Source organism: Pseudorca crassidens, chromosome 5 (genome assembly GCF_039906515.1).
Source record: "Pseudorca crassidens isolate mPseCra1 chromosome 5, mPseCra1.hap1, whole genome shotgun sequence".
NCBI lineage: Eukaryota > Metazoa > Chordata > Mammalia > Artiodactyla > Delphinidae > Pseudorca > Pseudorca crassidens.
In genome coordinates this window covers 68,006,109-68,033,095 of record NC_090300.1, presented here as the reverse complement: position 1 = coordinate 68,033,095, position 26,987 = coordinate 68,006,109, and the positions used below count along the sequence as shown (strand labels likewise).

The window sequence follows — 26,987 nt, the reverse complement described above, 5'->3', positions numbered from 1 at the left end:
CTTTCTCCACAACAGTTTTCCAGCTGTAACTCATGAATAAAAAGAGGACTGGGGAATTCTTTCTTTTTATCCTTTTATAGTTCATCGCCTCCCCTCACCCAAGTGGTAGATCTAAATTTGATATAGTGTTTATATTGGGAGTATTTGAACCCAGAATGGAGCTACACTTGTGGTTTGTCTATTTTGAGGCCAAATCACAATTCAAAAGAATTATTTCTGCCGAGAGCTGAAGGAAAAGCTCTCCAGGCGAGAGGAGGGCAGAAGCATCCTTTCCCCAAGGTAGAGCTTTGTCTGAGCAGAAAAGCTGCAGGAATTCTCCCTGACCCGCCGTGGCCCAGGAAAGGGACCTGCACTGAGAAGAGTCTGGAGCTGATGCTCTTCAAGAAAGAGGCAGGCCCAAGTGAGCCAAACGTCTTCACTCAGCTTCCTTTCGAAAGTGGACGTCTGCCAGAAGAACGCTGATCTCATAGCCCCCTCTTGTGGCCTTGAGGTGTCACTGCAGCCTCTTTCCAAGTCGTGAGAGCAGAGGCTTGCATTACAGGATCGTTCCCTTCCTTTGGCAAAGCTCTGTCCCCTGCAGGTGCTGTGGACACTCAGAGCACGCTTGGAGGAAGTTCCCCACCGTGTTCACATCTCTTTTCCCCTGAAGTCCACTATCCAAACTCAAAAAGAGGAATAGTTTCATTTTTGTCCCTAATGAGTCCAAAGGCAAAGTTATGCTCTGGAACTCAGAATCCAACTGGACATTCAGGAGACAGAGGATACCAGGAGATTTGTTCAAGGACCCTCAAATGAAAGCTAGGTCCCCTAACTTCAAGCCTCCAACTGGTGTCTGACCACTGCTAGATGGCCCCTCAGGGATTGGTTCCATGGTGCCCAGAACTGTCCACCTCCCTTCCTGTAATAGGCATGTCAGCATTTACTTGGCCTTATGTGTAACGCACAGTGAACTAGACATTGCTGACTCTACTTAATGTCCTGCCCATAAAATATATAAATGCAGATGTATTCCTGTCTTGCAGGACTATTGTGAGGATTAAGAGAGCTTATGGGGAATTCCCTGGTGGTCCAGTGGTTAGGACTCCACGCTTTCACTGTAGGGGGCATGGGTTCGATCCCTGGTCGGGGAACTAAGGATCCCACATGCTGCGTGGCACAGCCAAAAATAAATTTATTTTTTTTAAAAAGAGTTTATGGATAAAGTATCTACCACAATGCCTAGGACACAGTAGGTATTCAATAAAAAGCAGCTACTTTAAAAATTAACGCTACTTTCCTAATAGCTCTGTTTTCTTCTACCACATCTGCCTCCCTGTCCCCTGCTTCCCCCTCCCCCTCCACAATACGTATTTATTCATTCATTTTCTCTCCTCAGTTTCGTTTTCAATTTCTCTACTCTCAGTCTCTCCATTCCTTCTGAGATTCTCTGGGCGCTCACTGACCTGACTTCCCAGGAACACTTCGCTTGTTTAGAGTAACTCTTGGATTTGTCCTGGCACTCTCTGTTTCTTTAATCTGTGGTTCATAATTCCTCAGACAGTAGAAACCACTGGCGCTTCCTCTCTGCCTGAGGGCAGGTTAAAAAGTGCGTGAGCATGTGCCCTCCTCTGGTGGGTTCCTGGGAAGCCTAGACCATGACTCAGCTTGGAAATGATGAATATCCAGCCCAGCCAGTGCTCCGTGAGGGAAGGAAGCAGAGATCCGAGCTGCAGAGGCACAGGTGTGCCTTTAGGACAGCGCGGCCCGGTGGTGGTGCCGGGAGCCTGTGTTGTGTGTGGGAATCTTGCCTCCCTGGGTTTGGTGAGCTGCCCTATGGGCCCTGCTGACTGACGGTTTCTCTCCTGCTGCAGACCCACTCCGGATACTTCTCCAGCTTGTACCCCCCTCACCAGTTCGGCCCGTTCCCGCATCATCACTCAGTAAGTGCCCACAGTTCAGCCCCATCTGCCACTCGTCCCTCTCCTGTGGCCGGTGCCGCTCAGTCCTTGGCAGACTGACCAGTGCATGCTCACGGTGTGCGTGCCGGGTCCCCTGGTTCCAGGCTGTCCTGGGAGTGACACATTGCAGGGCATCAGCACACCAGACCGCCCGGCACTCAAGGGCACTGAGCGGCCCTTCAGCATCCTGCTGGTGCTCACAGATCCCACAGGTGGCCGGAAACTGGTGCAGAGGAGCAGTCAGCAGGTCAGATTAGGAGGTGGTGTTGGGCTAAAGAACAGAGCCTCCAAAGTTCTTTAATAAAGTCTAGCAAGTGGGCCGTGTCATGCCCTCAGACCCCTACAGACAAGAACAGCAAGGGCCCCTGGCGGGCTTGCCTGTGTCTCTGGGCCGTCCCCTCGCAGCCTGTTCAGGGCAGGTTTAATTACACTCTCGTTTTGAACCCAGTCCCCCTCCAGTGAAAATGCCGCTCCTGCCCACTAGGTGGGAGGGCAGCTCTCCATTCCTGCTAACAAAGTGCCTCAGGCCAGGTGTGCTTAATAACTACTGATTCCTTGGATGAAGACGCAGGAGAAATACACATCACATTTGAACTTGACAGAAGGCCCGTGGACAGACAGCTTGCTGTGTCCAGCAAATTCAGAGCTCCCCAGGAGGAGTTTGCACTCTAGTGGTTGTGTAATTGGTGTGGATCCTGTTCAAGTTCATCCCTCCAGCTTCCCCCCTGCAGCGCCCTAGGCCCCAGAAGAAGCCCATGCAGCATCCGGCCATTGCTCCGTTACTGCTGAGTGCCTGAAGGAGCAGCCCCAGTAGGAATGATGTCGTCTGTCTTGTCTTGTCCTGTCCTTCCAGTATCCAGAGCAGGAGATTGTGAATCTCTTCATCCCAACCCAGGCTGTGGGTGCTATCATCGGGAAGAAAGGGGCGCACATTAAACAGCTGGCCAGATTCGCCGGGGCCTCCATCAAGGTAAAGCCGCTCTTGACAGCTGCCCCTGTCCCACCCTCTTCCACCCCCATCGCCACCCCATGTCCCTTGTTCCTTCTGTCCGTCCCGGGCAATTCTTACACCATCCATAAAATCCTCCAGGACCTGGAAAGCCTGCCTTCCGGACTATTCCCATGTGCACTCATCTTACCTCTCTCACTCCTTTTTTGTTCCACTAACAAATGAATTAGGAAAAAATACTAGTAATACGTAAGCCAACCTGGTCCTCTTTGGGCTACCATAGTCCTCAAGATAAAGCAAAGGCTGAGGATTCTCCCAAGTGAAGGGAGTGAGCCTAAGGAGAGCGATAATTTATATTCAGCAGTTGTCAGTGCTTTGATGCTTTAGTTAGTCTCCATTTCAGAAACCTTTGAACTTTGAAACAAAGAGCTTGAATGGAAAACTCTTTGAAAGGCAGTGATGAAGCCGCAGATAAACAAAAGCCGATGACATAACCTGAGCCGCGGCCTCCCGGTTGAGGAGAGAGGTCAGGAAGGAGGGCCCCTGATTCACCCGAGTGCAGACACAGCTGCAGTTACATTCCCACCGCCTGTCTCCTGGAGCACAATGGGAAGAGTCGGCAGAGAAGCTGAAAGGGGAGGATTATTCGACCCTGGTCCCGCTCCAAGCCCAGCTATCAGCGCTGACTCACGGGCAGAATGCTGAGCACGTCCCAAGCCTCGTGAAACGCTGTCGGAAACAAGAGTTCCCGTTGTTACGTAAAATAATTTGCTGCCATGGGACAACCCGGAATTCCGAACAAGAAGTCTCATGACTTGGAGAGAAAGAATGCTTACACTTTCTCCCTAAGAAGAGCTGGAATTTCTCCCACAGCAAGTGTGCTGGAGAAAAAACAAAAACAAAACATTCTGAGTAGTGCAGAACAAGGATTGCAGTGATACCATGAAAGAATTTTATGTAGGTAAATCATTTCCCCTCTCGGTGCTCGTTTATCTCACCTGCAAAGCCCGCAGATTGGAGGAGAGCCCGAGGTGGGGGCAGACGGTGGTGGAGCACCCGGGGCCTTTGCACCCGGCAGGCTTGTTGCAGGTGAGACCCCAGCCCAGGTACTGACTGGCTGTGCTGGGCCCGCCCTCTGTGCGGGACAGGTAAGGTATGGACGACCACTGGGCTGGCTGCACCCTGAGGGCCATTCTCAGTGTCCGGTCCTGTGGTCTGAGGTGCGATGCAGCGCAAGGGACAGAATGAGACAATTTCAACTAAAAGGGACTTGAGGGATCATTTCATCAAATCCTCTCTTTTTCCCCTGAGAAAAGGGAGACTGAGAGAGGGAACGGGAGATGGCCAAGGCACGCAGGTGGCAGGACTGGCTCTTAGATAGCAGTTCTGCCGACTTGTAGGCTACAGGGCACTTCCCAGGACTAATCGCAGCAATAACTCTCCACTTACCATTGCCCATAAGGAACTAGGGCCCAGTGTTTCATTGACATGTCAGTGGCCGCAAAGCTAAAGAATGTGAGGGCTGAGGTTGGACCGGGCTATCCTATTTTTGGTCCAATGTTTTTTCAACCTGAGTGCTATACCAGAGTCATTCCAGCAAGACTTTGGGAAAGTAGAGAAGGATCAACCCCTTGGGCTTCCCCCACAGCATCCCCATAGTCCCTCTCTGTCCCAGCAGAGTTGAGTGGTGGCATGACTTCTGTGATGGGCAAAGACAGCCGGGGACAGAATGGGCTCTGGCTCTCTCCAGAGTAGTAGAGAAAAAGAGAGGAAGCCAGGGAAACCAAAGATTGGCAAGAGACATATCCTACTTTTTAAAATCAATCTGGTTTTTGCTAGATTTCCTTTATCTTGACGGTTCTCTGACAGCATTTGTCTCTAAGGGTGATGATCTCACTAATTCCAGAGAACCACCCCCAATCCTGCTCTACCAGTCTTCAGGGGCCCCAACTAGAGGCACATTTGATGCTGCTGGGGCGGGGGGAGAGCTTTACACTGACACGTGGGAGCAGAGTGCTGGAAGGGGGTGGGCTGAGTTGGGATCGGGCGGTGCACGCAAGAGGTGTTTCAGTTACAGGCGGGAGCTGAGCCCCTGTCGCCTGCCTTTCCTGCACATCATCTGGCCGACAGCCTTCAGAATGCCACACACAATTCCTGATCCTTGTTTCAGCCCTGCTCACCCGTGATCTTGGTGGTCACCTCATCTTTCTGCATCCCATTTGCTTCAGTCATAAAGTGGAGTCCTCATTCCAGGTCCTCTCAGGGAGTTGGCCTGGGGAGTGCTATTCCAGAACTGCAGGAGCACACGTGCGGCTCTCAAGAGTTCTGGGCTGGGCTGTGAATACTAGGTAGTGGAGAGACGGGGGGCTTTCTTTCAGGATCGGAACAAGGCAACTGTGAGAACTGATGGGGTCAACGTGAATTATGAATGAGCCTTTCAGCCCTTCTTGATTTGGGTGGATAAGAGCTGGGAACCACTGTGTCCGTGCTCCTGTCACTCTCATTTACTCTTGGAAATAAGGAGCAGATTTAGTGCCACCTATGGATGTAGAAGTAGAGATGAGGGTTCCCACCAGGGATCTTAAGGGCCAGTCTGTATGCAGCCTGCTGGAGGCTCTCAGTCCCCGGGACACGTCTGTTTTTTGGCTGAAGCTGCCGCCCTGCAGTTGAAGGCTGGCAGGTGGTCAGCCCACAGCCAAGGGAAGACCCCCCCCCCCAGGAAGCTCAGTGGTCGGTGACCAGTGTCTCACGTTCATCCTCGTGCCACCAAGTAGTCAGGGCCAGATCTTCTTTGAAGGTCTCATGGACAAGGTCAGCACAGGCCTTGGGTCTGTCTTCATGGTGAAGCTGGGACAGCGACACAGGACCCTGAGGCCTGCAGGTGCAGCCTGGCTTAGGACATGTACTGAGAGAAAACTAAAACCCTGTGGAGGTGGAGGTCTTCTTGCGGGAGCCAAGACTGAGACACAGTGGTTCAGAGATGATAACTTCAGACACGCCCCGTCAGTGGTGAATCATGTTCAGCTGAACAGCTCAGTCTCGGGGTTGGGGTCTCTGGGTGGTGTGTAGGACTTTATGAGGTGCATTTGTGTACTAACCTCACTCCTGGCTCATCCCTAAGTGCCTGGTGTACTTTTAGATCATTTAAAAGTAACTTTATGGGAATTCCCTGGTGGTCCAGTGGTTAGGACTCCGCGCTTCCGTTGCAGGGGGCACAAGTTCCCTGATTAGGGAACTAAGATCCCACAAGCCACGTGGCATGGCCAAAAAAATAAATAAATTTAACTTTAATTATGCTACATTGTATTTATTTTTAAAGCTACCTTAAAAGGTTTTTGAAATAAGGCAGGGTATGCGGGGAAAAAAATATGTAAAGAGGATCTAACAAAAAGATGTTCGGTTGTTCCATCTTGAGTTCTGTTACAAAAGACGTCAGAGTCACAGAGTGAGCGCTAGGAGGTTTTGAGCTTGCCAGGTTCAACTGCCATGTTTCATCTGTGGGGAGAGGAGGGGTTTGTAGAGCGCGCACTGGAACCAGGGTGTTCTCGTGCTTGCTCTGGTGCCATCGGTTGATTTCGTGTGCTACAGAGGAGCTGGTCCTAGTCACACCTGTCACTAATGGCCCTTTCTGCAGGCTGACTCCAACTTAACTCCTCTGTGGACCAGCCCTTCCTCGCTTCTGGGCCCTCGGTGGGCTAGTGGAGCTCCTTGGTGAAAGGAGGCTGGTCACACTGCTGGTGGGGGCAGGGACAGGCAGTAAGTACTAACTTGTCTCCAACTATTCCTGGGTGGCCAGAGACCCAAATTTGATACTGAGCACTACGGTCATAATCTCCTAAGACCCAGAGTGGAAGCAGCAGGGTCAGACAAAGCACCAGGTACAAAGGTGTGAGTCTTATAATCTCTTGCTAGTGGGTGTGCCATCCTCTTAGACAAGGAGGAGGAGCTCGGGGAACAGAGCCAAGCAGTAGCATTTCCCTCTTGCTTTGTGAACTGCAGATTGCCCCAGCAGAAGGCCCAGACGTCAGTGAAAGGATGGTCATCATCACCGGCCCACCTGAAGCCCAGTTCAAGGTCAGTGCCAAGAACCCCCTCAGCCCTGTAGCCCTGGATACAGGGCAGCCTGTTAGGGAAGGCTGAGGGCCTTTAGCAGGCGCAGCTGCCCCAGAGCCAGGTTCAGGCTCTTCTTTGGAGGCCCAACCTCCATTTCCCTTCCTTCTATAGTCCCACCCACCCTGTCTTCCCCCGCTCCAGGCTGCTCCCTCTGTGTGGAGCCCTCCTTTCCCTTCTTTCCCCTGGAAAAGTGGACTCTGTCAATGCCCAGTTAAGATGGCATCTCTGATCCCATTGGTCGTGGTTTTGAAGATGGGGCATAAACATGGGTGTGAGGGGAAATAGCACAGTTTGTTGGAAGTGTTGGGGGTGGGGGGCGGTGCACTGTTTTAATTTTTATTTTATATTGGAGTATAGTGCACTTACAATGTTGTGTCGGTTTTAGGTGTACAGCAAAGTGATTCAGTTATACATATACATATATCCATTCTTTTTCAGATTTTTTTCCCATATAGGTTAGTACACAATATTGAGTACAGTTCCTTGTGCTATACAGTAGGTCCTTGTTGACTATTTTATATATAGTAGTGTGTATATGTTAATCCCAAACTCCTAATTTATCCCTCCCCCCCACGTTTCCCCTTTGGTAACCGTAAGTTTGTTTTCAAAGTCTGTGTCTGTTTTGTAAATAAGTTCATTTGTATCATTTAGATTCCACATATAAGTGATATCATGATATTCCTCTTTCTCTGTCTGACTGACTTCCGTTAGTATGATAATCTCTAGGTCCATCCATGTTGCTGTAGTGGTATTATTTCATTCTTTTATATGGATGAGTAATATTCAATTGTGTGTGTGTGTATATATTTATCTTTTGGTTGGAACATTTAATCCATTTACATTTAAGGTAATTATCAATATGTATGTTCTTACTGCCATTTTGCTAATTGTTTTGTATTTGTAGGTCTTTTTTCTTCCCTTCCTCTTTTTTTTCTTGTGATTTGATGACTATCTTAATGTTGTGTTTGGAATTGCTCTTTTGTGTGTGTGTGCTCCTGTTGTAGATTTTTGGTTTGTGGTTACCACAAGGTTTTGATATAGCAGTCTGTGTGTGTGTGTGTGTATGATTGTTTAAAGTTGCTGGTCTCTTCATTTCAAATGCATTTCCAATATCCTGCATTTGTACTCTCCTCAGGATTGCTGGTTTTGATATCACATTTGTGTGTGGATGATTTCCTACCTTTACTGTATGTTTGCCTTTTACCGGTGAGCTTTTCCATTCGTAATTTTCCTGTTTCTAGTTGTGGGCTTTTCTTTTCCACCTAGAGAAGTTCCTTTAGCATTTGTTGTAAAGCTGGTTTGGTGGTGCTGAATTCTCTTAGCTTGTGCTTGTCTGTAAAGCTTTTGCTTTCTCTGTTGAATCTGAACAAGAGCCTTGGTGGGTAGAGTATTCTTGGTTGTAGTTTTTTCCCCTTTTATCACTTTAAATATATGGTGCCACTCCCTTCTGGCCTGCAGAGTTTCTGCTGAAAAATCAGCTGATAACCTTCTGGGGATTTCCTTGTATGTTATTTGTTGCTTTTCTCTTGTTGCTTTTAATATTTTCCCTTTGTTTTTAATTTTTGTCAGTTTGATTAATATGTCTCAGCATGTTCCTCCTTGGGTTTATCCTGTATGGGATTCTCTGTGCTTCCTGGACTTCAGTGAGTGTTTCCTTTCCCATGTTAGGGAAGTTTTTGGCTATTATCTTTTCAAATATTTTCTAGGGCCATTTCTCTCTTCTCCTTCTGGAACCCCTGTAATGCAAATGTTGGAGCATTTAATGTTGCCCCAGAGGTCTCTTAAATTGTCCTCATTTCTTTTCTTTTTTCTTTATTCTGTTCTGTGGCAGTGATTTCAACCAGTCTGTCTCCCAGCTCACTTATTTATTCTTCTGCCTCATCTGTTCTGCCTTTGATTCTTTCTAGTGTATTTTTCATTTCAGTTATTGTATTGTTCATCTGTTTGTTCTTTAAATCTTTTAGCTCTTTGTTAAATATTTCTTGTATCTTCTTGGTCTGTGCCTCCATTCTTTTTCCAAGATCTTGGATTATCTTTACTATCATTATTCTGAATTCTTTTTTCAGGGGGATTGCCTATCTCTAATTCACTTAGTTGTTCTTCTGAGATTTTATCTTGTTCCTTTGTCTGGAACATATTTCTCTGCTGTCTCATTTTGTCTGACTTTCTGTGTTTGTGGTCTCCGTTCTGCAGGCTGCCAGATTGTAGTTCTTGCTTCTGGTGTCTGCCTTAACCCCTGGCTGAGGTTGGTCCAGGGGCTTGTGCAGGCTTCCTGGTGGGACGGACTTGTGCCTGCCCGTGGGAGGGTGGAGCTGGGTCTTGTCCCTCTGGTGGGCACAGCCGTGTCAAGGGGTGTGTCGAGAGGTGGCTGTGGGCTCAGGATGACTTTAGGCAGCTGTCAATGGGTGGGTCTGTATTCCCACCTTGTTGGTTGTTTGGCCTGAGGCCTGCAAGCACTGGAGCCTGCAGGCTGTTGGGTGGGGCCAGGTTTCAGTACCAAGATGGCGACCTCAGGGAGGAGGCATACTCACGCTGAGAAGTATTCCGTGGGGCCCCCGCCACCAGTGTCCTTGCCACTGCAGTGGGCCACAGCCAACCCCTGCCTCCCCAGGAGACCCTCCAAGACCCACAGGTAGGTCTGGCCCAGGCTCCTGTGGAGTCACTGCTTTGTCCTGGGTCCCAGTTCACATGAAACCTTGTGTGCACCCTCCAAGAATGGAGTCTCTGTTTCCTCTAGTCTTGCAGAGCTCTTGCACTCAAGCCCCACTGGCCTTCAAAGCCAAATGCTCTGGAGGCTCCTCCTCCAGATGCCAGACCCCCAGGCTGAGGAGCCTGGCATGGGGCTCAGAACTCTCACTCCTGTGGGAGAACCTCTACAATATAATTAGCTTCCAGTTTGTGGGTCACCCACCTGGTGGGTATGGGATTTGATTATATCGTGAAAGCACCCCTCCTGCCATCTCATTGTGGCTTCTTCTTTGTCTTTGGATGTAGAATATCTTTTTTGATAGGTTCCAGTTTTTTTTGTCAATGGTTGTTCAACAGTTAGTTGTGATTTTGGTGTTTTCGTGAGAGGTGGTGAGCTCAAGTCCTTCTATTCCACCATCTTGTCTCCCTTCCCCTGCATTGTTTTGTTATTGCCTTTTCACCCCTAGGAAAATTATAACTTGAGTTTTCTAAAAGTCAGAAACATTTATTTGTAAAAATATAATTTGTATTAAAAATATTTAAAATGTGAGAAAAAAATTAACACGTGTAAATGTTCAAGAACAATAATCCTTCAACTCATGAATGGATAAGCAAAATGTGGTATATCCACATATTAGGATATCATTCAGCCATGGAAAGAGTGAGATTCTGATGCATGCTATATCATGGATGAACCTAGAAAACATTACACCAAGTGAAAGAAGGCAGACACAATTGACCACATAATATATATTTCGTTTATGTGAAACATCCAGAAAAAGCAAATCCAGAGACAGAAGGGTAGTTTAGTGGTTGCCAGGGACTAGCGGAAGGGAGGAATTGGGACTGTCTGCTAACAGGTATGGGGTTTTATTTGGGGGAATGGGATGAAAATGTTCTGGATAGCAGTGGTGGTTGCACAACCTAGTGAATATACTAAAAACCACTGGAGTGTACACTTTAAAGTGCTGAATTTTAAGTTACGTAAGCTATATCTCAGTTTTTTTACAAGTTCTTTTAGGGACTTCCCCGGCGATCCAGTTGTTAAGACTCTGCACTTCCACTGCAGGGGGCACGGGTTTGATCCCTGGTTAGGGAACTAAGATCCCACATGACATGCGGTGCAGCCAATAAATAAATAAATAATTTTTTTTTTTAAGTTCTTTTAAAAAGAACAAAAAGCTTTTGGCTACACTGGCTCTGGAGTTAAACATCAAAGAGCAAATCCCATCAACACCACCCTTGCCTCCATCCTTTAATAACCGGAGGCCTGAACGTATCGTGGTGGGAGGAAGTTAAGAATTCCCTGAACAAATTCATTCAACCAAACATTTATAGTTGCTCAGGATACAGAAATAAGACATGTAGTTCCACCCTGACCCGATACACAGAAAGCTTCCTGTGCGATCCATGTGCAAACCTGAAGACACGGGAGTGTCTGTGCATGTCTGCAAGGTACACTCCTTGGGTGTGGCAGGCATGCACCCACTGGGTCTGAGCGAGCTGAGCAGACCCCGGGGAGCATGGGGCTGGGGCTGTACTGTTGCCTGGACTCCCTGGTTCCTGTAGCAGTGCTGCTAAAGCAGGTTGACGTGTCTTGCTCTCTCAGGCCCAGGGGCGGATCTTTGGGAAACTGAAAGAAGAAAACTTCTTTAACCCCAAAGAGGAGGTGAAGCTGGAAGCCCACATCCGAGTGCCCTCCTCTACAGCTGGCCGTGTGATCGGCAAGGGTGGCAAAACCGTAAGTGTGCTCTGAGCTGGCTTTGTCTCCTGGCCTGACTTCCCTCAGACCCCCACTGACTCTTCAAGGACAAAAATGTAATTAGCATCATCCAGAGCTGACGGCCCCAAATCCACAGTGCTGAGCCAGACACCGAAACACCAGGGTCCTGGGTCCAGGAACACTGCATCTAGGCTATGTGCTGGGAAATGAAGACAGGGAGGCTGCCTCCTGCCCTGTAAACCCACACACATAGCAGCAGGAAGACGATAAGGAGAAGAGTCCCGCCCAGAGTATACAGACATACCTTGCAGATATTCTGGGTTCCGGTTCCCGACCACTGCAGTGAAGCAAGTCACAGGAATTTTTTTGGTTTCTCCCTTCACAGGTGAATGAACTGCAGAACTTAACCAGTGCAGAAGTCATTGTGCCTCGTGACCAAACGCCAGATGAAAATGAGGAAGTGATTGTCCGAATTATCGGGCATTTCTTTGCCAGCCAGGTACCTGTGCTGTGAGGGTCCAGTCTCTCCTGCTAATCTCTTTGCAAGTCTCTAAGTTCTTGGTGACCTGTCCGGTGGCCCCAGGCCGTGCACACACACCCCCACCCTGACCCCCATGCACAGATGGAACAGGACAGGGGCAACTGTTCCTTGGCTCACCACTGCTCTCCCAGGCCTGCTGGAGGAGCCTGAGGAAGGGTATAGAGCTTTGGAGTCAAGCCAGCACAGTTCAAGCATCTGAAATGCTGAACTGCGGGCTCTCCTGTTCCCTCGTCCTCCCGCTCAGGCCTCAGTCACAGCCTTCCCCTGCTGGGAGCCATATATCAGGCAAGGGCCACCCTTGGGCCCTGAGGACCAGCCTAGGTGCCAGAATTCCACTATTATGGGTTAAACGCTCATGTCAGGAGACCCTTGTTTCTCTTTCCTCTCCTCTGCTTCACTGTGACAACCCCCATTAGGACTCAGGGCCCCACACAGCTGCTTCTCTTCCAGTCAGAAGGGCTAGTGACTCAGACTCACGTGACCTGGTTCTTTTTGATGCTTTTTTGTTGTTGGGGGAGGGGGTTGGGTTTGGGGATAGAGCAGTCCAGTCCCTGTCCCAAAGGAGCAGAGGCAGTCTAAGCCAACACTGCAGGTTTGTCTGAGCGTCAGCCTGCGCTCTCAGTGCCGTGCCTTTGCCAGGACCTGCCACGCTGCTGTGCCCTGCACCCCACCAGCACCCTTTGAGACCATGCCTGGGGCTCTCCCATCCCAGCTCTTCCAGTGTTCCGGGCGTGGGTCTCAATGTCTGGGCTCCTGTAGGCGTTCAGTCTGCAGGGTTCTCCCTGCAGTGGGAGCAGCAGGGTGGGTGAGGGGACAGGTTTGGGTTCATGTGTTTTCTCCACTTGTTCAGGGTAGAGTGTCTGGCCCGTTTCTCACTTTCTCCCCATCCCATTGACCGTCCATCTTCCCTTGCCATACACCACTGTCTCTGCAGTAACTCTAGGAAGGCAGGGAGGAGGCGAAGCGTTGGACGTTGGAGCATGTGTTAGCTGGGAGGGAGGATGCCGTCTGACCTCTACAGGTTCCCTAGTCACTAATGCCCTGGTTCTGCTTCCTGGGGTCCCACCCTCTTACCCTCCACCCAGCAGCCTCGGCAGGGTGGGGGGTAGGGAACTCTGCCACTTTACTTCCAGGCAGAAAAGGCCTGGAGTCAGGGCCTCAGTAGGTAGATGACACTTTTCTGAGTTTACCGCCTCCTTCCCCCAAGTCCCAGCCCTGCTTCCCCACACCCCACTGCTTGTCCTCAGAACTGGGTTCCTTTTCTCCCCTGTCCCCCTCCTCTCCCTTGCTGCAGACTGCACAGCGCAAGATCAGGGAAATTGTACAACAGGTGAAGCAGCAGGAGCAGAAATATCCTCAGGGAGTTGCCTCACAACGCAGCAAGTGAGGCTCCCACAGGCACCAGCAAACAACGGATGAATGTAGCCCTTCCAACACCTGACAGAATGAGACCAAACACAGCCAGCCAGATCGGGAGCAAACCAAAGACCATCCTGAGGAATGAGAAGTCTGCGGAGGCGCCAGGGGCTCTGCAGAGGCCCTGAGAATCCGGGGGGCCAGGGAGGAGGCGGGAGGGCAGCCGTGCCGGGGCTCGGCCTCCCAGCTCCCCCAGGGCCTCTGCAGGCTTCCCAGCCATCCACTTCACCATCCACTCGGGTCTCTCCTAACCCCACCACGCTATCCCTTCTAGTTGAACTAACATAGGTGAATGCGTTCAAATCAAAGCAAAATTCACACCCTTTTCTTTTTGCGGAAAATTGTCTCTGTACATGTATGTACATATTAGAAGGGAAAGATGTTAAGATATGTGGCCTGTGGGTTACACAGGGTGCCTGCGGCGTTAATATATTTTAGAAATAATATATCAGATAACTCAACTAACTCCAATTTTTAATCAGTTATTCTTTTTTCTTTTTAAAGAGAAAGCAGGCTTTTCTAGACTTTAAAGAATAAAGTCGTGCTTTGGGAGTTCTAACGGTTTAGTAAGGAGCTTCAAGGCCACCCACACAAAATTCACCCGGAGGGAAATCTCGTCGAAAGGACACTCACAGCAGTTCTGGATCACCTGTGTATGTCAACAGAAGGGATACCGTCTCTCTGAAGAGGAAACTCTGTCTCTCTTCATCCCTGTCTAGCTCACACACCCATTTCTCTTTGCTTCACAGGTTTTAAACTGGTTTTTGCATACTGCTATATAATTCTCTGTCTCTCTCTGTTTATCTCTCCCCTACCCCCTCTCTCCCTCCCCATCCTCTCCATCCCCATTCTTGTTAATTCCCTCATCCCTCTGTCTCAATTCCCATATCTACGCACCCCCCAGGCAAAGCAGTGCTCTGAGTATCACATCACACAAAGGAACAAAAGCGAAACACACAAACCAGCCTCAACTTACACTTGGTTACTCAAAAGAACAAGAGTCAATGGTACTTGTCCTAGCATTTTGGAAGAGGAAAAACAGTAACCCATCAAACCAACCAACCAAACAAAGAAAAATTCCACAAAGAAAGAATGTATTTTGTCTTTTTACATTTTGGTGTATAAGCCATCAATATTCAGCAAAATTATTTCTTTCTTTTAAAAAAAAATACGGAGGAACATAGCAATTTACACGAGGTCGTTGGCCCAGGGCGTTAAATTTACAGATTTTTTTAACGAGAAAAACACACAAAAAAAAGCTACCTCAGGTGTTTTTTACCTCAGCACCTTGCTCTTGTGTTTCCCTTAGAGATTTTGTAAAACTGATAGTTGGAGCATTTTTTTATTTTTTTAATAAAAATGAGTTGGAAAAAAATAAGATATCAGCTGCCAGCCTGGAGAAGGTAACAGTCCAAGTGTGCAACAGCCGTTCTGAATTGTCTTCCGCTAGCCAAGAACCTATATGGCCTTCTTTTGGACAAACCTTGAAAATGTTTATTTAAAAAAAAAAAGTGACAAAGAAAAACAGAGAGAGAATATTGGAGATGTCCTGAATTTCAATAGGGTACGCGCCATTAGGGCTTTTTGCGCTAAAGGATGAACATGTACTGGTTTATGTGAACAAGCCATTTTACCACCAGACTGCAATGCCAGTTTCCTCTACTGCAAACAGTGTTCTGTGACAAAAACAAAAACAAACAAAAAGAAATATATCCAGCTAACAAGATCCTGGTGTCTTGGTCTCTTATTTTACTAAGTATCACCCATCCCAAAGTGTCAGCTGAATTCCACCTCTGAGGGGACTTCAGGGAAATGGGTGGCATATACCGTCAGGTCTGGGAAGCTACACTGAGGAGGCTGGCTTCTCCAGGCAGGTCTTTGGGAGAGAAGCTAAACTAGGTCAGTGGTGCTCAGACAGTGCTCCTCAGACCAGCAGCACCAGTGTCACCTGGGAACGTGTTAGATATGCAGGTTCTCAGGGTCCACCTTGGGACAGAAATTCTAAGGGTGGAGGGTGGGCCCTGAGCAGTCTCCGTCAGTGAGCCCTCTGGGTGATTCCGATGTACACTGAGGTTTGAGAACCACAGAACTAGAGAGCTGGATACTGCACAGTAACTAGGTAAGGCCATCCCCTATCTTAAGAAACTTTAAGCCTGGCCAGGGAAGGAGCTTGCTTTTATGTGGGGAGAAGGAAGAGGATAATATGCCTGACAATTTAAGGGAAGAGGTACTTCCTTCACCCCTCCCCAGAAGCCCAGTTGTAAGTATGTCAGGAGATGTGGTGAGTAGGCCTGGACATCCCTTCTATCCTGGTTAGTTTCCCTCCAAATTTGCCTCAAGACAATCTCGTTTTCTCCAACATGGAGCTATGGAAAGGAAGAGGTTGTTTGCAAATTGGAAGACGATTCCAGCATAGAGAACTTAAAAACATGAGAAAAAGGATCGATAGAATAGAAATTTGGAGGGGTTTCAACAAAAGAGAGGAAATGATTAGCCCTAGACAGAAGTCATCTTGACAGGTAGCAAGGGTAGAAGAAAACACTGGACTTCTAAGGGAAGCAGGGGAAAATTGATAACCTGGCATCAGCTAGGATGTGAATGACTCGGTGACTGAGTAGACATAGGATGAGGACTTACGGAGTATGAAAGCATTTGGCCTAGTCTTATTCCTGTATCCCTGGGGAAGGACATGGGCAACAGGCATCCCCATGTGAATGACGATGAGGGAAGCCCACAACTGTAGAAATTCAGAGACCAGCCTAAATTGTACACGCATCCAAATCTTTCACTGTCTTAAAGCCTAATGGAAATATCTTTGACCTGCTACCGCTAATGTCTAATACCACTGCTAGCAAATCTCCTGATGTTTACTGTCAGCTGTTGCCACCTTTTATTTCTTCTCTACATTCCCCTTAAGGTGCTGGTGAATTAAAATGAGACTTACCCCATATGCATGTTAATTTTCTATTCTAGCTCACATCAGCCACATAAGTCACTGTCTCTCTAGAAGCCATGAGTGCTCTTAATAGCTCTTGCTCTCACAGAAACAGCCAACATGAGGAGAAACCTCATGGAACAACTATATTCTAACTTGACCTCGATTCTCCTGCGTTCTCTTGTAAAAGCAGGGATCCAAGGTACTTGGTTTGTTCCCATTTTAAGAGCTAACCTAATCTCAGATGTGGCTGACAATAAACCGTGAAGAATATTCCCTTTTGCCTCCAGTAACCTCTAGTGATCAGGGCAAACTCTGAATGAAAAACCAGACTCAAACGGATCCCTGTATCAGTTTATCTGTAATTGCAACAATTCCTAATATGAAAGATTCCCGACTTCTGTGACTCCTGAATGTCCCTGATTCTCGATAGCTACAAAACTGCTTCCAGTCACCCTCACTGAACCTGGCAAAACCTTTTCTCAACTCTTAAGTTCACAGAACAGCAGTATTGGGAAAGGATTTTCGAGGTCATTTGGTCCACTTTCCTAATATGGAATAATGTCCTCTAAACTCTCTCCAAAGTCTGGCCACCACCTCCTCCCCCGGCGAGGAGAAACGCGGCTCCTAAGGCAGACAGTTCTGTCGTCACACAGTCCAGCCTCCTAGATCTTCCTTCCACTGATCTGAAATCCGCTCACCCCACAACCACCACACACTGAATCTGCTACATGTTACTTAGGACAATGCCCCTAATGTTTGAAGACAGTTGTCTAGTTCTCCCTTTACTCAGTTCCTCCAGTCATCCCTCATCGCTGGGACTTGCTTTCCCTCGGCTGTGAAAAATCATTGTGGTGGAATACAGCTCCACCTCCTGCATCCGGCACCTTCAAAACCCCAGTAACTGGCTGTCAGCGTGGGAGGCCTTGCTCAGCAAACAGAGCAAGGGGCTGTGAAGGGAACTTAACCAGGGCATAGCTCAGCTTTGCCCTAGGGCAGGCCTGAAGGCAGGAATGGGTGCCTCTTTCCCTGTACCAGATCTCTATCAGTCTCACTTTCTCATCAGGAGAATAAGAAAGCCCAGGCCCAGACGTTTTCTCCCTGGTTGCCTGTACACTAGCTAAATAACCTTGTGCATATCACAGCCTCCTGGAGGCCTGTCTCCTCATCTGTAAAATAAAAGTTTGAACACAACAAAGTCTTTGATTCTAACTGATGTATAAGAAGGGACTCTCAAGTCAAAAATGGCTTCTGGTTAGCAGCCTTCAATGTTCCTTCTTAAAATTTCTCATTAAACATCAAGAAAGAGGACTTACTGGTGGCGCAGTGGTTAAGAATCTGCCTGCCAATGCAGGGGACACGGGTTCGACCCCTGGTCCGGGAAGATCCCACATGCCACAGAGTAACTAAGCCTGCGCGCCACAACTACTGAGCCTGCGCGCCACAACTACTGAAGCCTGCACGCCTAGAGCCCGTGCTCCACAAGAGAAGCCACCGCAATGAGAAGCCTGCGCACTGCAAACGAAGAGTAGCGCCCAGCTCACTGCAACTAGAGAAAGCCCACACACAGCAATGAAGACCCAACGCAACCAAAAACAAACAAATTTATATATTTAAAAAAAAGAAAACATCATAGGGCTGGGCCAAGGAGGAGTAGGAAGACCGTGAGCTCACCTTCTCTCATGGGCACAGCAAAATTACAACCATTTACAGAGCAGCTATCAATGAGAAAACCCAGAAGACTAGCAGAAAAGATCTACAACTAATAAGGAACCAGAAAAAGATGGGTAGGAAGGGTGGAGTTGCAATATTGTCAAGACCCACACCCCTGGGGGGGTAACCTACAAATGGGAAGATAATTACAATTGCAGAGGTTCTCCCCAAGGAGCAAGTGGTCTGAGCCCCACGTCAGGCTCCCCAACACAGGGGTGCACTACAAAGATGAGCCCCCAGAACATTTGGCTTTGAAGGCTAGTGGGGCTTACTTTTGGGAGATCCAGAGAGACGCTACTCTTAAAGGGTGCACACAAAATCTCACATGCTCTGGGATCCCCTGCAGAAGCAGTAATTTGAAAGTAGCCTGGGTCAGACCTACCTGCTGAACTTGGAAAGTCTCCTGGAGAGGCAGGGAGCAAGTAGAGCTCACCCTGGGGACAGACACTGACAGCAGCCATTTTTGAGAGTTCCTTCTACCATGGGGACACTGGTGCTGGCAACTGCCATTTTGGAATCCTCCCTCTAGCTTGTTAGCCTCGGGACCCAGCCCTACCCCCTCCCACCAGCCTGTAGGCCCAAGTACTGGGTCCCCTCAGGCCAAGCCACGTGGGGACACAGTCCCACCCATGAGCAGCCAGGCTGCCTTAAGATCCCCATAGCCCAGAGCCATCCCTGAAAACAGCTCTGTCCACCAGAGGACCCAGGACCTGAGACACTTAGTACACAGGCACTGCACTCAGGACTTCCAAGACCCTGCAGCCAGAGACCCTGGGAGCCAGCTCTGCCCACCAGTGGGCCAACACCGCAGGACCTCCTGGGCACTGACCCCACCCACCAGTGGGTAGACAGCAGGAACAGAACCACCATGCCCCACAGCCTGCCTTGTCAGGACTCAGACAATACACCAGTAGGACAGCACCACCCTCAGGAGCCCCAAGCTCCAGCCCTTTCCATCAGCAGGCCAACATCTCCTTTGGGACACCTTGGGCACCTCAGCCAGAGGCCTGTGGATCCAGCCCCACCCACCAGTGAGCTGGCAATAGCTCTGGGAGCCCCTGGGCTCTGGCCCCATGCATCAGCAGGCCAATACCACCTCTGAGATACCATGCACTATTCAACCAGCCACCCCGGGATCCAGCCCCACACACCACTGGGTCAGCACTGGCTCTGAGATACCCTGGAACCTACAGTGAGCCATTTCAGGAACTGGCCCCAACCACCAGCAGGCCAACACTATATCCAGGAATGCTAGCTCTGCAACCACCCACCCCAGAACCCAGTTCTGCCCAAGAGTGAGCCACCACTAGCCCCAGGGCCCTCCAGGCTTCTGTAGCCAGCCACATGACCTGGCCCTGCCAAACAGTGGCTGGCAGCCTCCACACAAGGCAGACCCTGGCAACCAACCAGACCAGGGGTCAGCAACTCCTACCAGACAGCCCACAATAACCAGCCCTCTATAATAAAAGGGCCCACACAGCCCACGTAGGTTAGGAGCACATCTAGAGCATACAGTACTGGTGACCAGAGGAGAGTACACTTCTGGGATGCATAGGATGTCTTCTACAAAAGGCCACTTCTCCAAGGTCAGGAAATGTAACCAACCTACCAGACACATAGAAATAAAAACAAATTCAGAAAAGTTAGGTGACACAGGAACATGTTATAAAAGAAGGAACAGGATAAAACCCCAAGAAGAACTAAATGAAGTGGAGGTAGGCAACCTATCAGATAAAGAGTTAAATTTTTACAATCATAAAGATGATCAAAGAACTCAGGAGAAGAATAGATGAACAGAGTGAGAAGTCAGAAATTGCTGGGAATTCCCTGGCGGTCCAGGAGTTAGGCCCTGGTTCAATCCGTGGTCAGGGAACTAAGATCCTGCAAGCTATGTGGCATGGCCGAAAAAAAAAAATTAGAAGTTTTAAACAAAGACTTAGAAAATATAAAGAAAAACCAATCAGAGATGGAGAATACAATAACAAATGACTGAAATGAAAAACACACTAGAAGGAATCAACAGATTGAATGATACAGAGAAATGGATCAATAAGCTGGAAGGCAGAGTAGTGGAAATCACTGATGCTGAACAGAAAATAGAGAAAAGAATAAAAGGAAATGAAGTCAGCTTACAAGACCTCTGAGACAATATCAAAATGTTATAGGTGGCACCTCCCTGGTGGCACAGTGGTTAAGAATCCACCTGCCAATGCAAGGGACACAGGTTCAAGCCCTGGTCCAGGAAGATCCCACATGCCACGGAGCAACTAAGCCCATGTGCCACAACTACTGAGCCTGCATTCTAGAGGCCACAAGCCACAACTACTGAGCCTGCGTGCAATAACTACCGAGCCTGTGTGCGACAACTACCAAAGTCCGCACACCTAGAGCCCGTGCTCCACAACAAGAGAAGCCACTGCAATGAGAAGAAGCCTGTGCACCGCAACGAAGAGTAGCCCCGCTTGCTGCAACTAGACAGCCCAAGCGCAGCAACAAAGACCCAACACAGCCAAAATTTTTTTAAATAAATAAGTAAAATAAATTTATTAAACAAAAAAAAAATTTATAGGTGCCCCAAAAGGAGAAGAGAGAAAGGGGCAAAAAACATATTTGACAACACAATAGCTGAAAACTCCCCAAACCTGGGAAAGGAAACAGACATCCATGCCCAGGAACTACAGAGAGTCCCAAACAGGATCAACCCAAAGAGGACCACACCAAGACACACCATAATTAAAATGCCAAAAATTAAAGATAAAGAGAGAATATTAAAAGCAGCAAGTGAAAAGCAATGAGTTACATGCAAGGGAACTCCCATATGGCTGACTTTTCAGCAGAAACTCTGCAGGCCAGAAGGGAGTGTCATGATATATTTAAAGTACTGAAAGAGAAAAACCTACAACCAAAACTACCCAGCAAGGCTTTCATTCAGATTTGATGGAGAGATCAAAAGTTTTACAGACAAGCAAAAGCTAAAAGACTTCAGCACCACCAGATCAACTTTACAAGAAATGTGAAAGGGACTCTCTACATGAAAAAGAAAAGACCATTAGAAACATGAAAATTATGAAAGGAAGAAAAGCACACTGGTAAAGACAAATATACAGTAATGATAGTAAACCAACTATGTAAAAAGCTAGTAGAAAAGTTAAAAGACAAAAGTAATAAAATCATCTGTATCCACAATAAGAAAGGGATACACAAAACAAAAAAATGTAAAATATGATGCCAAAAACAGTAATCACTAGGTGAGGGGAGTAAACATGCAGGGTTGTTAAACTGCATTTGAAGTTAAGGGATCAGCAACTTAAAATAATCACACATATATAGATGGTTATATATAAATCTCATGGTAACTACAAATGAAAAATCTATAATAGGTAAACAAACCCAAAAGAGAAAGGAATCCAAACATAATACTAAAGATAGGGGTTTCCCTGGCAAGGTTAAGGCTCCATGCTTCCACTGCAGGGGATGCAGGTTCGATCCCTGGTTGGGGAACTAAGATCCCACATGCTGTGCGGTGTGGCAAAAAACAAACAAAAATACCCTCCAAAAAACTAAAGATAGTCATCACATCACAAGGGGGGAAGAGAGCAAAAGAAGAAAGGAACAAAAGTGAACTACAAAAACAACCCCAAAACAATTAACAAAATGGCAATAAGTATATACCTATCAATAGTCACCTTAAATGTAAATGGACTAAATGCTCCAACCAAAAGACACAGTGTGGCTGAACAGATACAAAAATAAGACCCATATGTATGTTGCCTATAAGAGACTCACTTCAGATCTAGAGGCACATACAGACTGAAAGTAAGGGGATTAAAAAAAAAGGTGGAGAGATCATCCAAATAGAAAATTGGTCTTAAATGACATGTTAGACCAAATGGACTTAATAGATATATATAGAACATTCTATCCAAAAGCAGCAGAATACAAATTCTTTTCAAGTGCAACATGGAACATTCCCCAGGACAGATCACCTGCTAGGCCACAAAACAAGCCTCAGTAACCATATCAGGCATTTTTTCCAGCACAACATTAAGAAACTAGAAATTAAATACAAGGAAAAAACTGCAAAAAAACCCACAACACATGGAGACTAAACAATACACTACTAAACAACCAACAGATCACTGAAGAAATCTAAGAAATCAAAAAATACCTGGAGACAAATTAAAATGAAAACACAATGCTCCAAAATCAATAGGACACAGCAAGAGCAGTTCTAAGAAAGAAGTTTATAGTGATACAAACCTACCTCAGGAAACAAGAAAACGCTCAAATAAACAACCTAACCTTATACCTAAAGGAACCAGAAAAAGAACAAAGAAAATACAAAGTTAACAGAAGGAAAGAAATCATAAAGATCAGAGCAGAAATAAATGAAAGAGACTAAAACAAACACCAACAACAAAAAAAAATTAAAAAAAATCAGTGAAACTAAGAGCTGGTTCTCTGAAAAGGTAAAATTGACAAGCCTTAGCCAGACACATCAAGAAAAAAGAGGGCCCAAATCAATAAAATCAGAAATAAAAAAGAAGTTACAACTAACACCACAGAAATACAAAGTACTGCAAACAACTATATACCAATAAAACAAAAAACCTAGAAGAAATGGATAAATTCCTAGAAATGTACACTCTCCCAAGACTGAACCAGGAAGAAGTAGAAAATATGAAGAAACCAATTACCAGTAATGAAGTTGAATCAGTAATTTTAAAACCCCCAACAAACAAAACTACAGGACCAGAGGGCTTCACAGGTGAATTCTACCAAACACTTAAAGAAGCATTAACACCTATCCCTCTGAAACTATTCCAAAAAACTGCACAGGAAAGAACGCATCCAAATTCATTCTACAAGCCCAGCATCACCATGATACCGAAACCAGATAAAGATATCACAAAAAAGAGAAAATTACAGGCAGATATCACTGATGAACACAGATGCAATAATCCTCAACAAAATATTAGTAAACTAATCCAACAATTCATTAAAAGGATCATATAACATGATTAAGTGGGATTTATCCCAGGGATGCAGGTTCAATATCTGCAAATCAATCAAAATGTGATACACTATACGAACAAACTGAAGAATAAAAGTCATATGATCATGTCAATAGATGCAGGAAAAGCTTTTGACAAAATTCAACATCCATTTACGATAAGAAAAACTCTCCAGTAAGTGGGTATAGAGGGAACATACCTCAATAAAGGCCATATATGACAAACCTACAGCTAACATCATACTCAACAGTGAAAAGCTGAAAGCATTTCCTCTAAGATCAAGAACAAGACAGGGATGTCCACTCTCATCACTTTTATTCAATATAATATTGGAAGTTTTAGCCACAGCAATCAGACAAGAAAAAGAAATAAAGGAATCCAAACTGGAAAGGAAGAAATAAAACTGTCACTGTTTGCAAGATGACATGCCACTATACATGGAAAATCCTAAAGACGCCACTAAAAAACTACTAGAGCTCATCAATGAATTCAGTAAAGTTGCAGAATACAAAATTAATATACAGAAATCTGATGCATTTGTATACACTAACAATGAACTATCAGAAACAAATTAAGAAAACAATTCCATTTACCATCACATTTTATTCCTAGAATAAAATACCTAGGAATAAAACTAACTAAGGAGGTAAAAGACCTGTACTCAGAGAACTTAAGACACTGATGAAAGAAATCAAAGATGACACAAACAGATGGAGAGATATACCATGTTCTTGGATTGGAAGAATCAATATTGTTAAAATGACTATACTACCCAAGGCAATCTTCAGAATCAATGCAGTCCCTATCAAAATACCCACAGCACTGTTCACAGAACAAGCAAATAATTTTAAATTTATATGGAAACCCCAAAAAGGCAAAAGAATCTTGAGAAAGAAGAACAGAGCTGGAGGTAACTTGCTCCCTGACTTCAGACTATACACAAAGCTACGGTAATCAAAGCAGTATGGTACTGGCACAAAACCAGACACATAGACCAGTGGAACAGAAAAGAGAGCCCAGAAATAAACCCACACACCTATGGTCAATTAATCTACAACAAAGGAGGCAAGAGTATACAATGGAGAAAAGACAATCTCTTCAATAAATGGTGCTGCGAAAACTGGACAGCTAAATGTAAAAGAACGAAATTAGAACATTTTCTCACACCATATATAAAAATAAACTCAAAATTGATTGAAGACCTAAATGTAAGACTGGAAACCATAAAACTCCCAAAAGAAAACATAGGCAGAACACTCTTTGACATAAATCAGAGCAGTGTTATTTTGGATCTGCCTCCTAAGGCAAAGGAAACAAAAGCAAAAATAAACAAATAGGACCTAATTAAACTTAAAAGCTTTTGCACAGCAAAGGAAACCATCAACAAAACAAAAAAGACAACCTACATAATGGGAGAATATATTTGCTAATGATATGACTGATAAGGGGCTAATATCCAAAATACATAAACAGCTCAAACAACTCACATCAAAAAAACAGATAAGCTGATTAAAAAATGGGCAGAAGACCTGAATAGACACTTCTGCAAAGAAGACATACAGATGGCCAATGGGCACATGAAAAGCTCAACATCAGAGAAATGTGAATCAGAACCATAATGAGATATCACCTCACACCTGTCAGAATGGCTATCATCAAAAAGAACACAAATAACAAATGTTGGTGAGGATGTGGAGAAAAGGGAACCCTCATACTCTATTGCCACGAATGTAAACTGGTGCAACCACTGTGGAAAACAGTATGGAGGTTCCTAAAAGAACTAAAAATAGAACTGCCATATGATCCAGGAACTCCACTCTGGAATAAAAGAGAACACTAATTCAAAAAGATACATACACCACAATGTTCACGGCATTATTTACAATAGCCAAGACATGGAAGCAACCTAAGTCCATCAACAGATAAAGGGATAAAGAAGACACACACACACACACACACACACAGAGGAATATTACTCAGCCATTTAAAAAAAGAATGAAATTTTGCCATTTGCAACAACATGGATGGACCTGGAGGGTATCATGCTTAGTGAAGTAAGTCAGAGAAAGACAAATACTCCATGTTATCACTCATATGTGGAATCTAAAAAATAAAACAAATGAATATAACAGATACAGACTGAGATATAAAGAACAAACCAGTGGGGAGAGGGAAGGGGGGGAGAGGGACAAGATAGGGGTAGGGGATTAAGACTTACAAATTACTATGTATAAAATAAATAAGCTACAAGGATATATTGTACAGCACAGGGAATAGCCAATATTTTATATAATAATTTTAAATGGAGTATAATCTATAAAAATTTTAAATCACTGTGTTATACACTTGAAACTAATATAATATTGTAAATCAACTATATTTCAATAAAATAAATTTTTAAAAGTCATATTTTTTCCTAGTTGCAGTGCATTTCAGGGTAACCAAATTAGTTGAAAAGAAGTTTTTCTTTTATAGAAGAATTCAAGGTAATTAACATAGAGAAATGATAGAATTAGAAAATCACCATTTTGTACCTCTTAATAATGGATCATCAATTAAATTTAAAACCAAGAAGAGAAAGATGAATAGGAACTCTGACAGCCTGAATTACAGATCAATCTTAGCACCAGTAAGTGGAACAAGTAGACATTATGCGTCATGTGATACAATACAGTATGACCACTAATGAAGTATCCTTGCCTAATAAATTCAACCTGAATCTGATCAAGCCTCTAGATCAAGCTTACCAGTTTACATGAAATACAAGGGATAGAGGAAGTAGTTAAAAACCACCAAGGAGTTGTAAGCCAAATTTAGAGGTGGGATTTTCCGCAGGAACACCCGGTTTCTCTAATAAATAATAGTACAAGGAAGGAGACTACTGTTGAATAAAAGAGACTCAAGAGATATAATAACCAATGGCAACGTGTACATTTTACTGGATCACATATTACTGTTCTGAGACTGCTGTAACTACCACAGATGTGATGGACTTAAACAGTAGAAATTTATTCTCTCACAGTTTTGGAGCCAGAAGCCTGAACTCAAGGTGTCATCAGGGCCAGGTTCCCTCTGAAGGCTCTTCCAGCTCTGGTGGCTCCAGGCTTCCTTGGCTTGTGGTAGCATCACTCCAGTCTTGCTTCTGTAGTCTCATTGCCTCTTCCTTTTTTTTTTTTTTTTAACTCCAAACACAAATTTATAAATTAGAAAGCAACAGGGCTTCCCTGGTGGTGCAATGGTTGAGAGTCCACCTGCCGATGCAGGGGACACAGGTTCGTGCCCCGGTCTGGGAAGATCCCACATGCCACGGAGCGACTAGGCCCGTGAGCCATGGCCGCTGAGCCTGCGCGTCCAGAGCCTGTGCTCCGCAACGGGAGAGGCCATAACAGTGAGAGGCCCGCGTACCGCAAAAAAAAAAAAAAAAAATAGAAAGCAACAGAGCCTGTCCAGCCAATCATTAACACTTGGGTGTCTTTTTCCAGATTTTGTTTATACCTAAAACTGGGTATAAAAATAAACACTGCCTAGGCCCATTTCAACGCCTCCGCCTTATCCATCTCAAAACTGTCTGCTTCTTTCTTATATGTCATGTGATTGCATTTACGGCGCACCCAGACAATCCAGGATAAATTCCTTTTCTCAAGATCTTTAATCACATCTTTTGCCAAAGAAAGTAATACATGTTCCAAGGATAAGGATGCGGACATATGTTTTGGGGGGCCACCATTCAACCCACTATATATCCTGATTAGAAGAATGTAATAAAACGTTTTAATCATCAGGGAAACTTGAATGTGAACTATTAGATGGTACTGGCAAATTCTTACTAATTTTGTTATGTGTAAAAATGACAAAGGCTTTTTTTTAAGTTATTATATGTTAGGGAGACATTCTTAAGTATTTAGGTAGAAAGACATGTCTGGATTTTGCTTTAATATACTCCAGACTCTCCCCCTC

At 45.7% G+C, this 26,987-nt stretch overlaps 1 protein-coding gene across 6 annotated transcripts in view; it reads left to right on the top strand.

Annotated features, from left to right (window-relative positions):
- The window catches only part of IGF2BP2 (insulin like growth factor 2 mRNA binding protein 2), a 159,712-nt gene extending 144,619 nt beyond the window's left edge, over positions 1-15,093 (top strand). For all 6 annotated transcript variants that reach the window (XM_067738330.1, XM_067738328.1, XM_067738329.1 and 3 more), the window contains 6 exons: positions 1,851-1,919; positions 2,791-2,907; positions 6,886-6,960; positions 11,297-11,428; positions 11,796-11,909; positions 13,246-15,093. In XM_067738330.1, the coding sequence (XP_067594431.1) occupies positions 1,851-1,919; positions 2,791-2,907; positions 6,886-6,960; positions 11,297-11,428; positions 11,796-11,909; positions 13,246-13,338 (600 nt within the window). In that variant the 3' untranslated portion in view covers positions 13,339-15,093. The remainder of the gene's footprint in view (positions 1-1,850; positions 1,920-2,790; positions 2,908-6,885; positions 6,961-11,296; positions 11,429-11,795; positions 11,910-13,245) is intronic.
- The last annotated feature ends 11,894 nt before the right edge of the window (positions 15,094-26,987 follow it).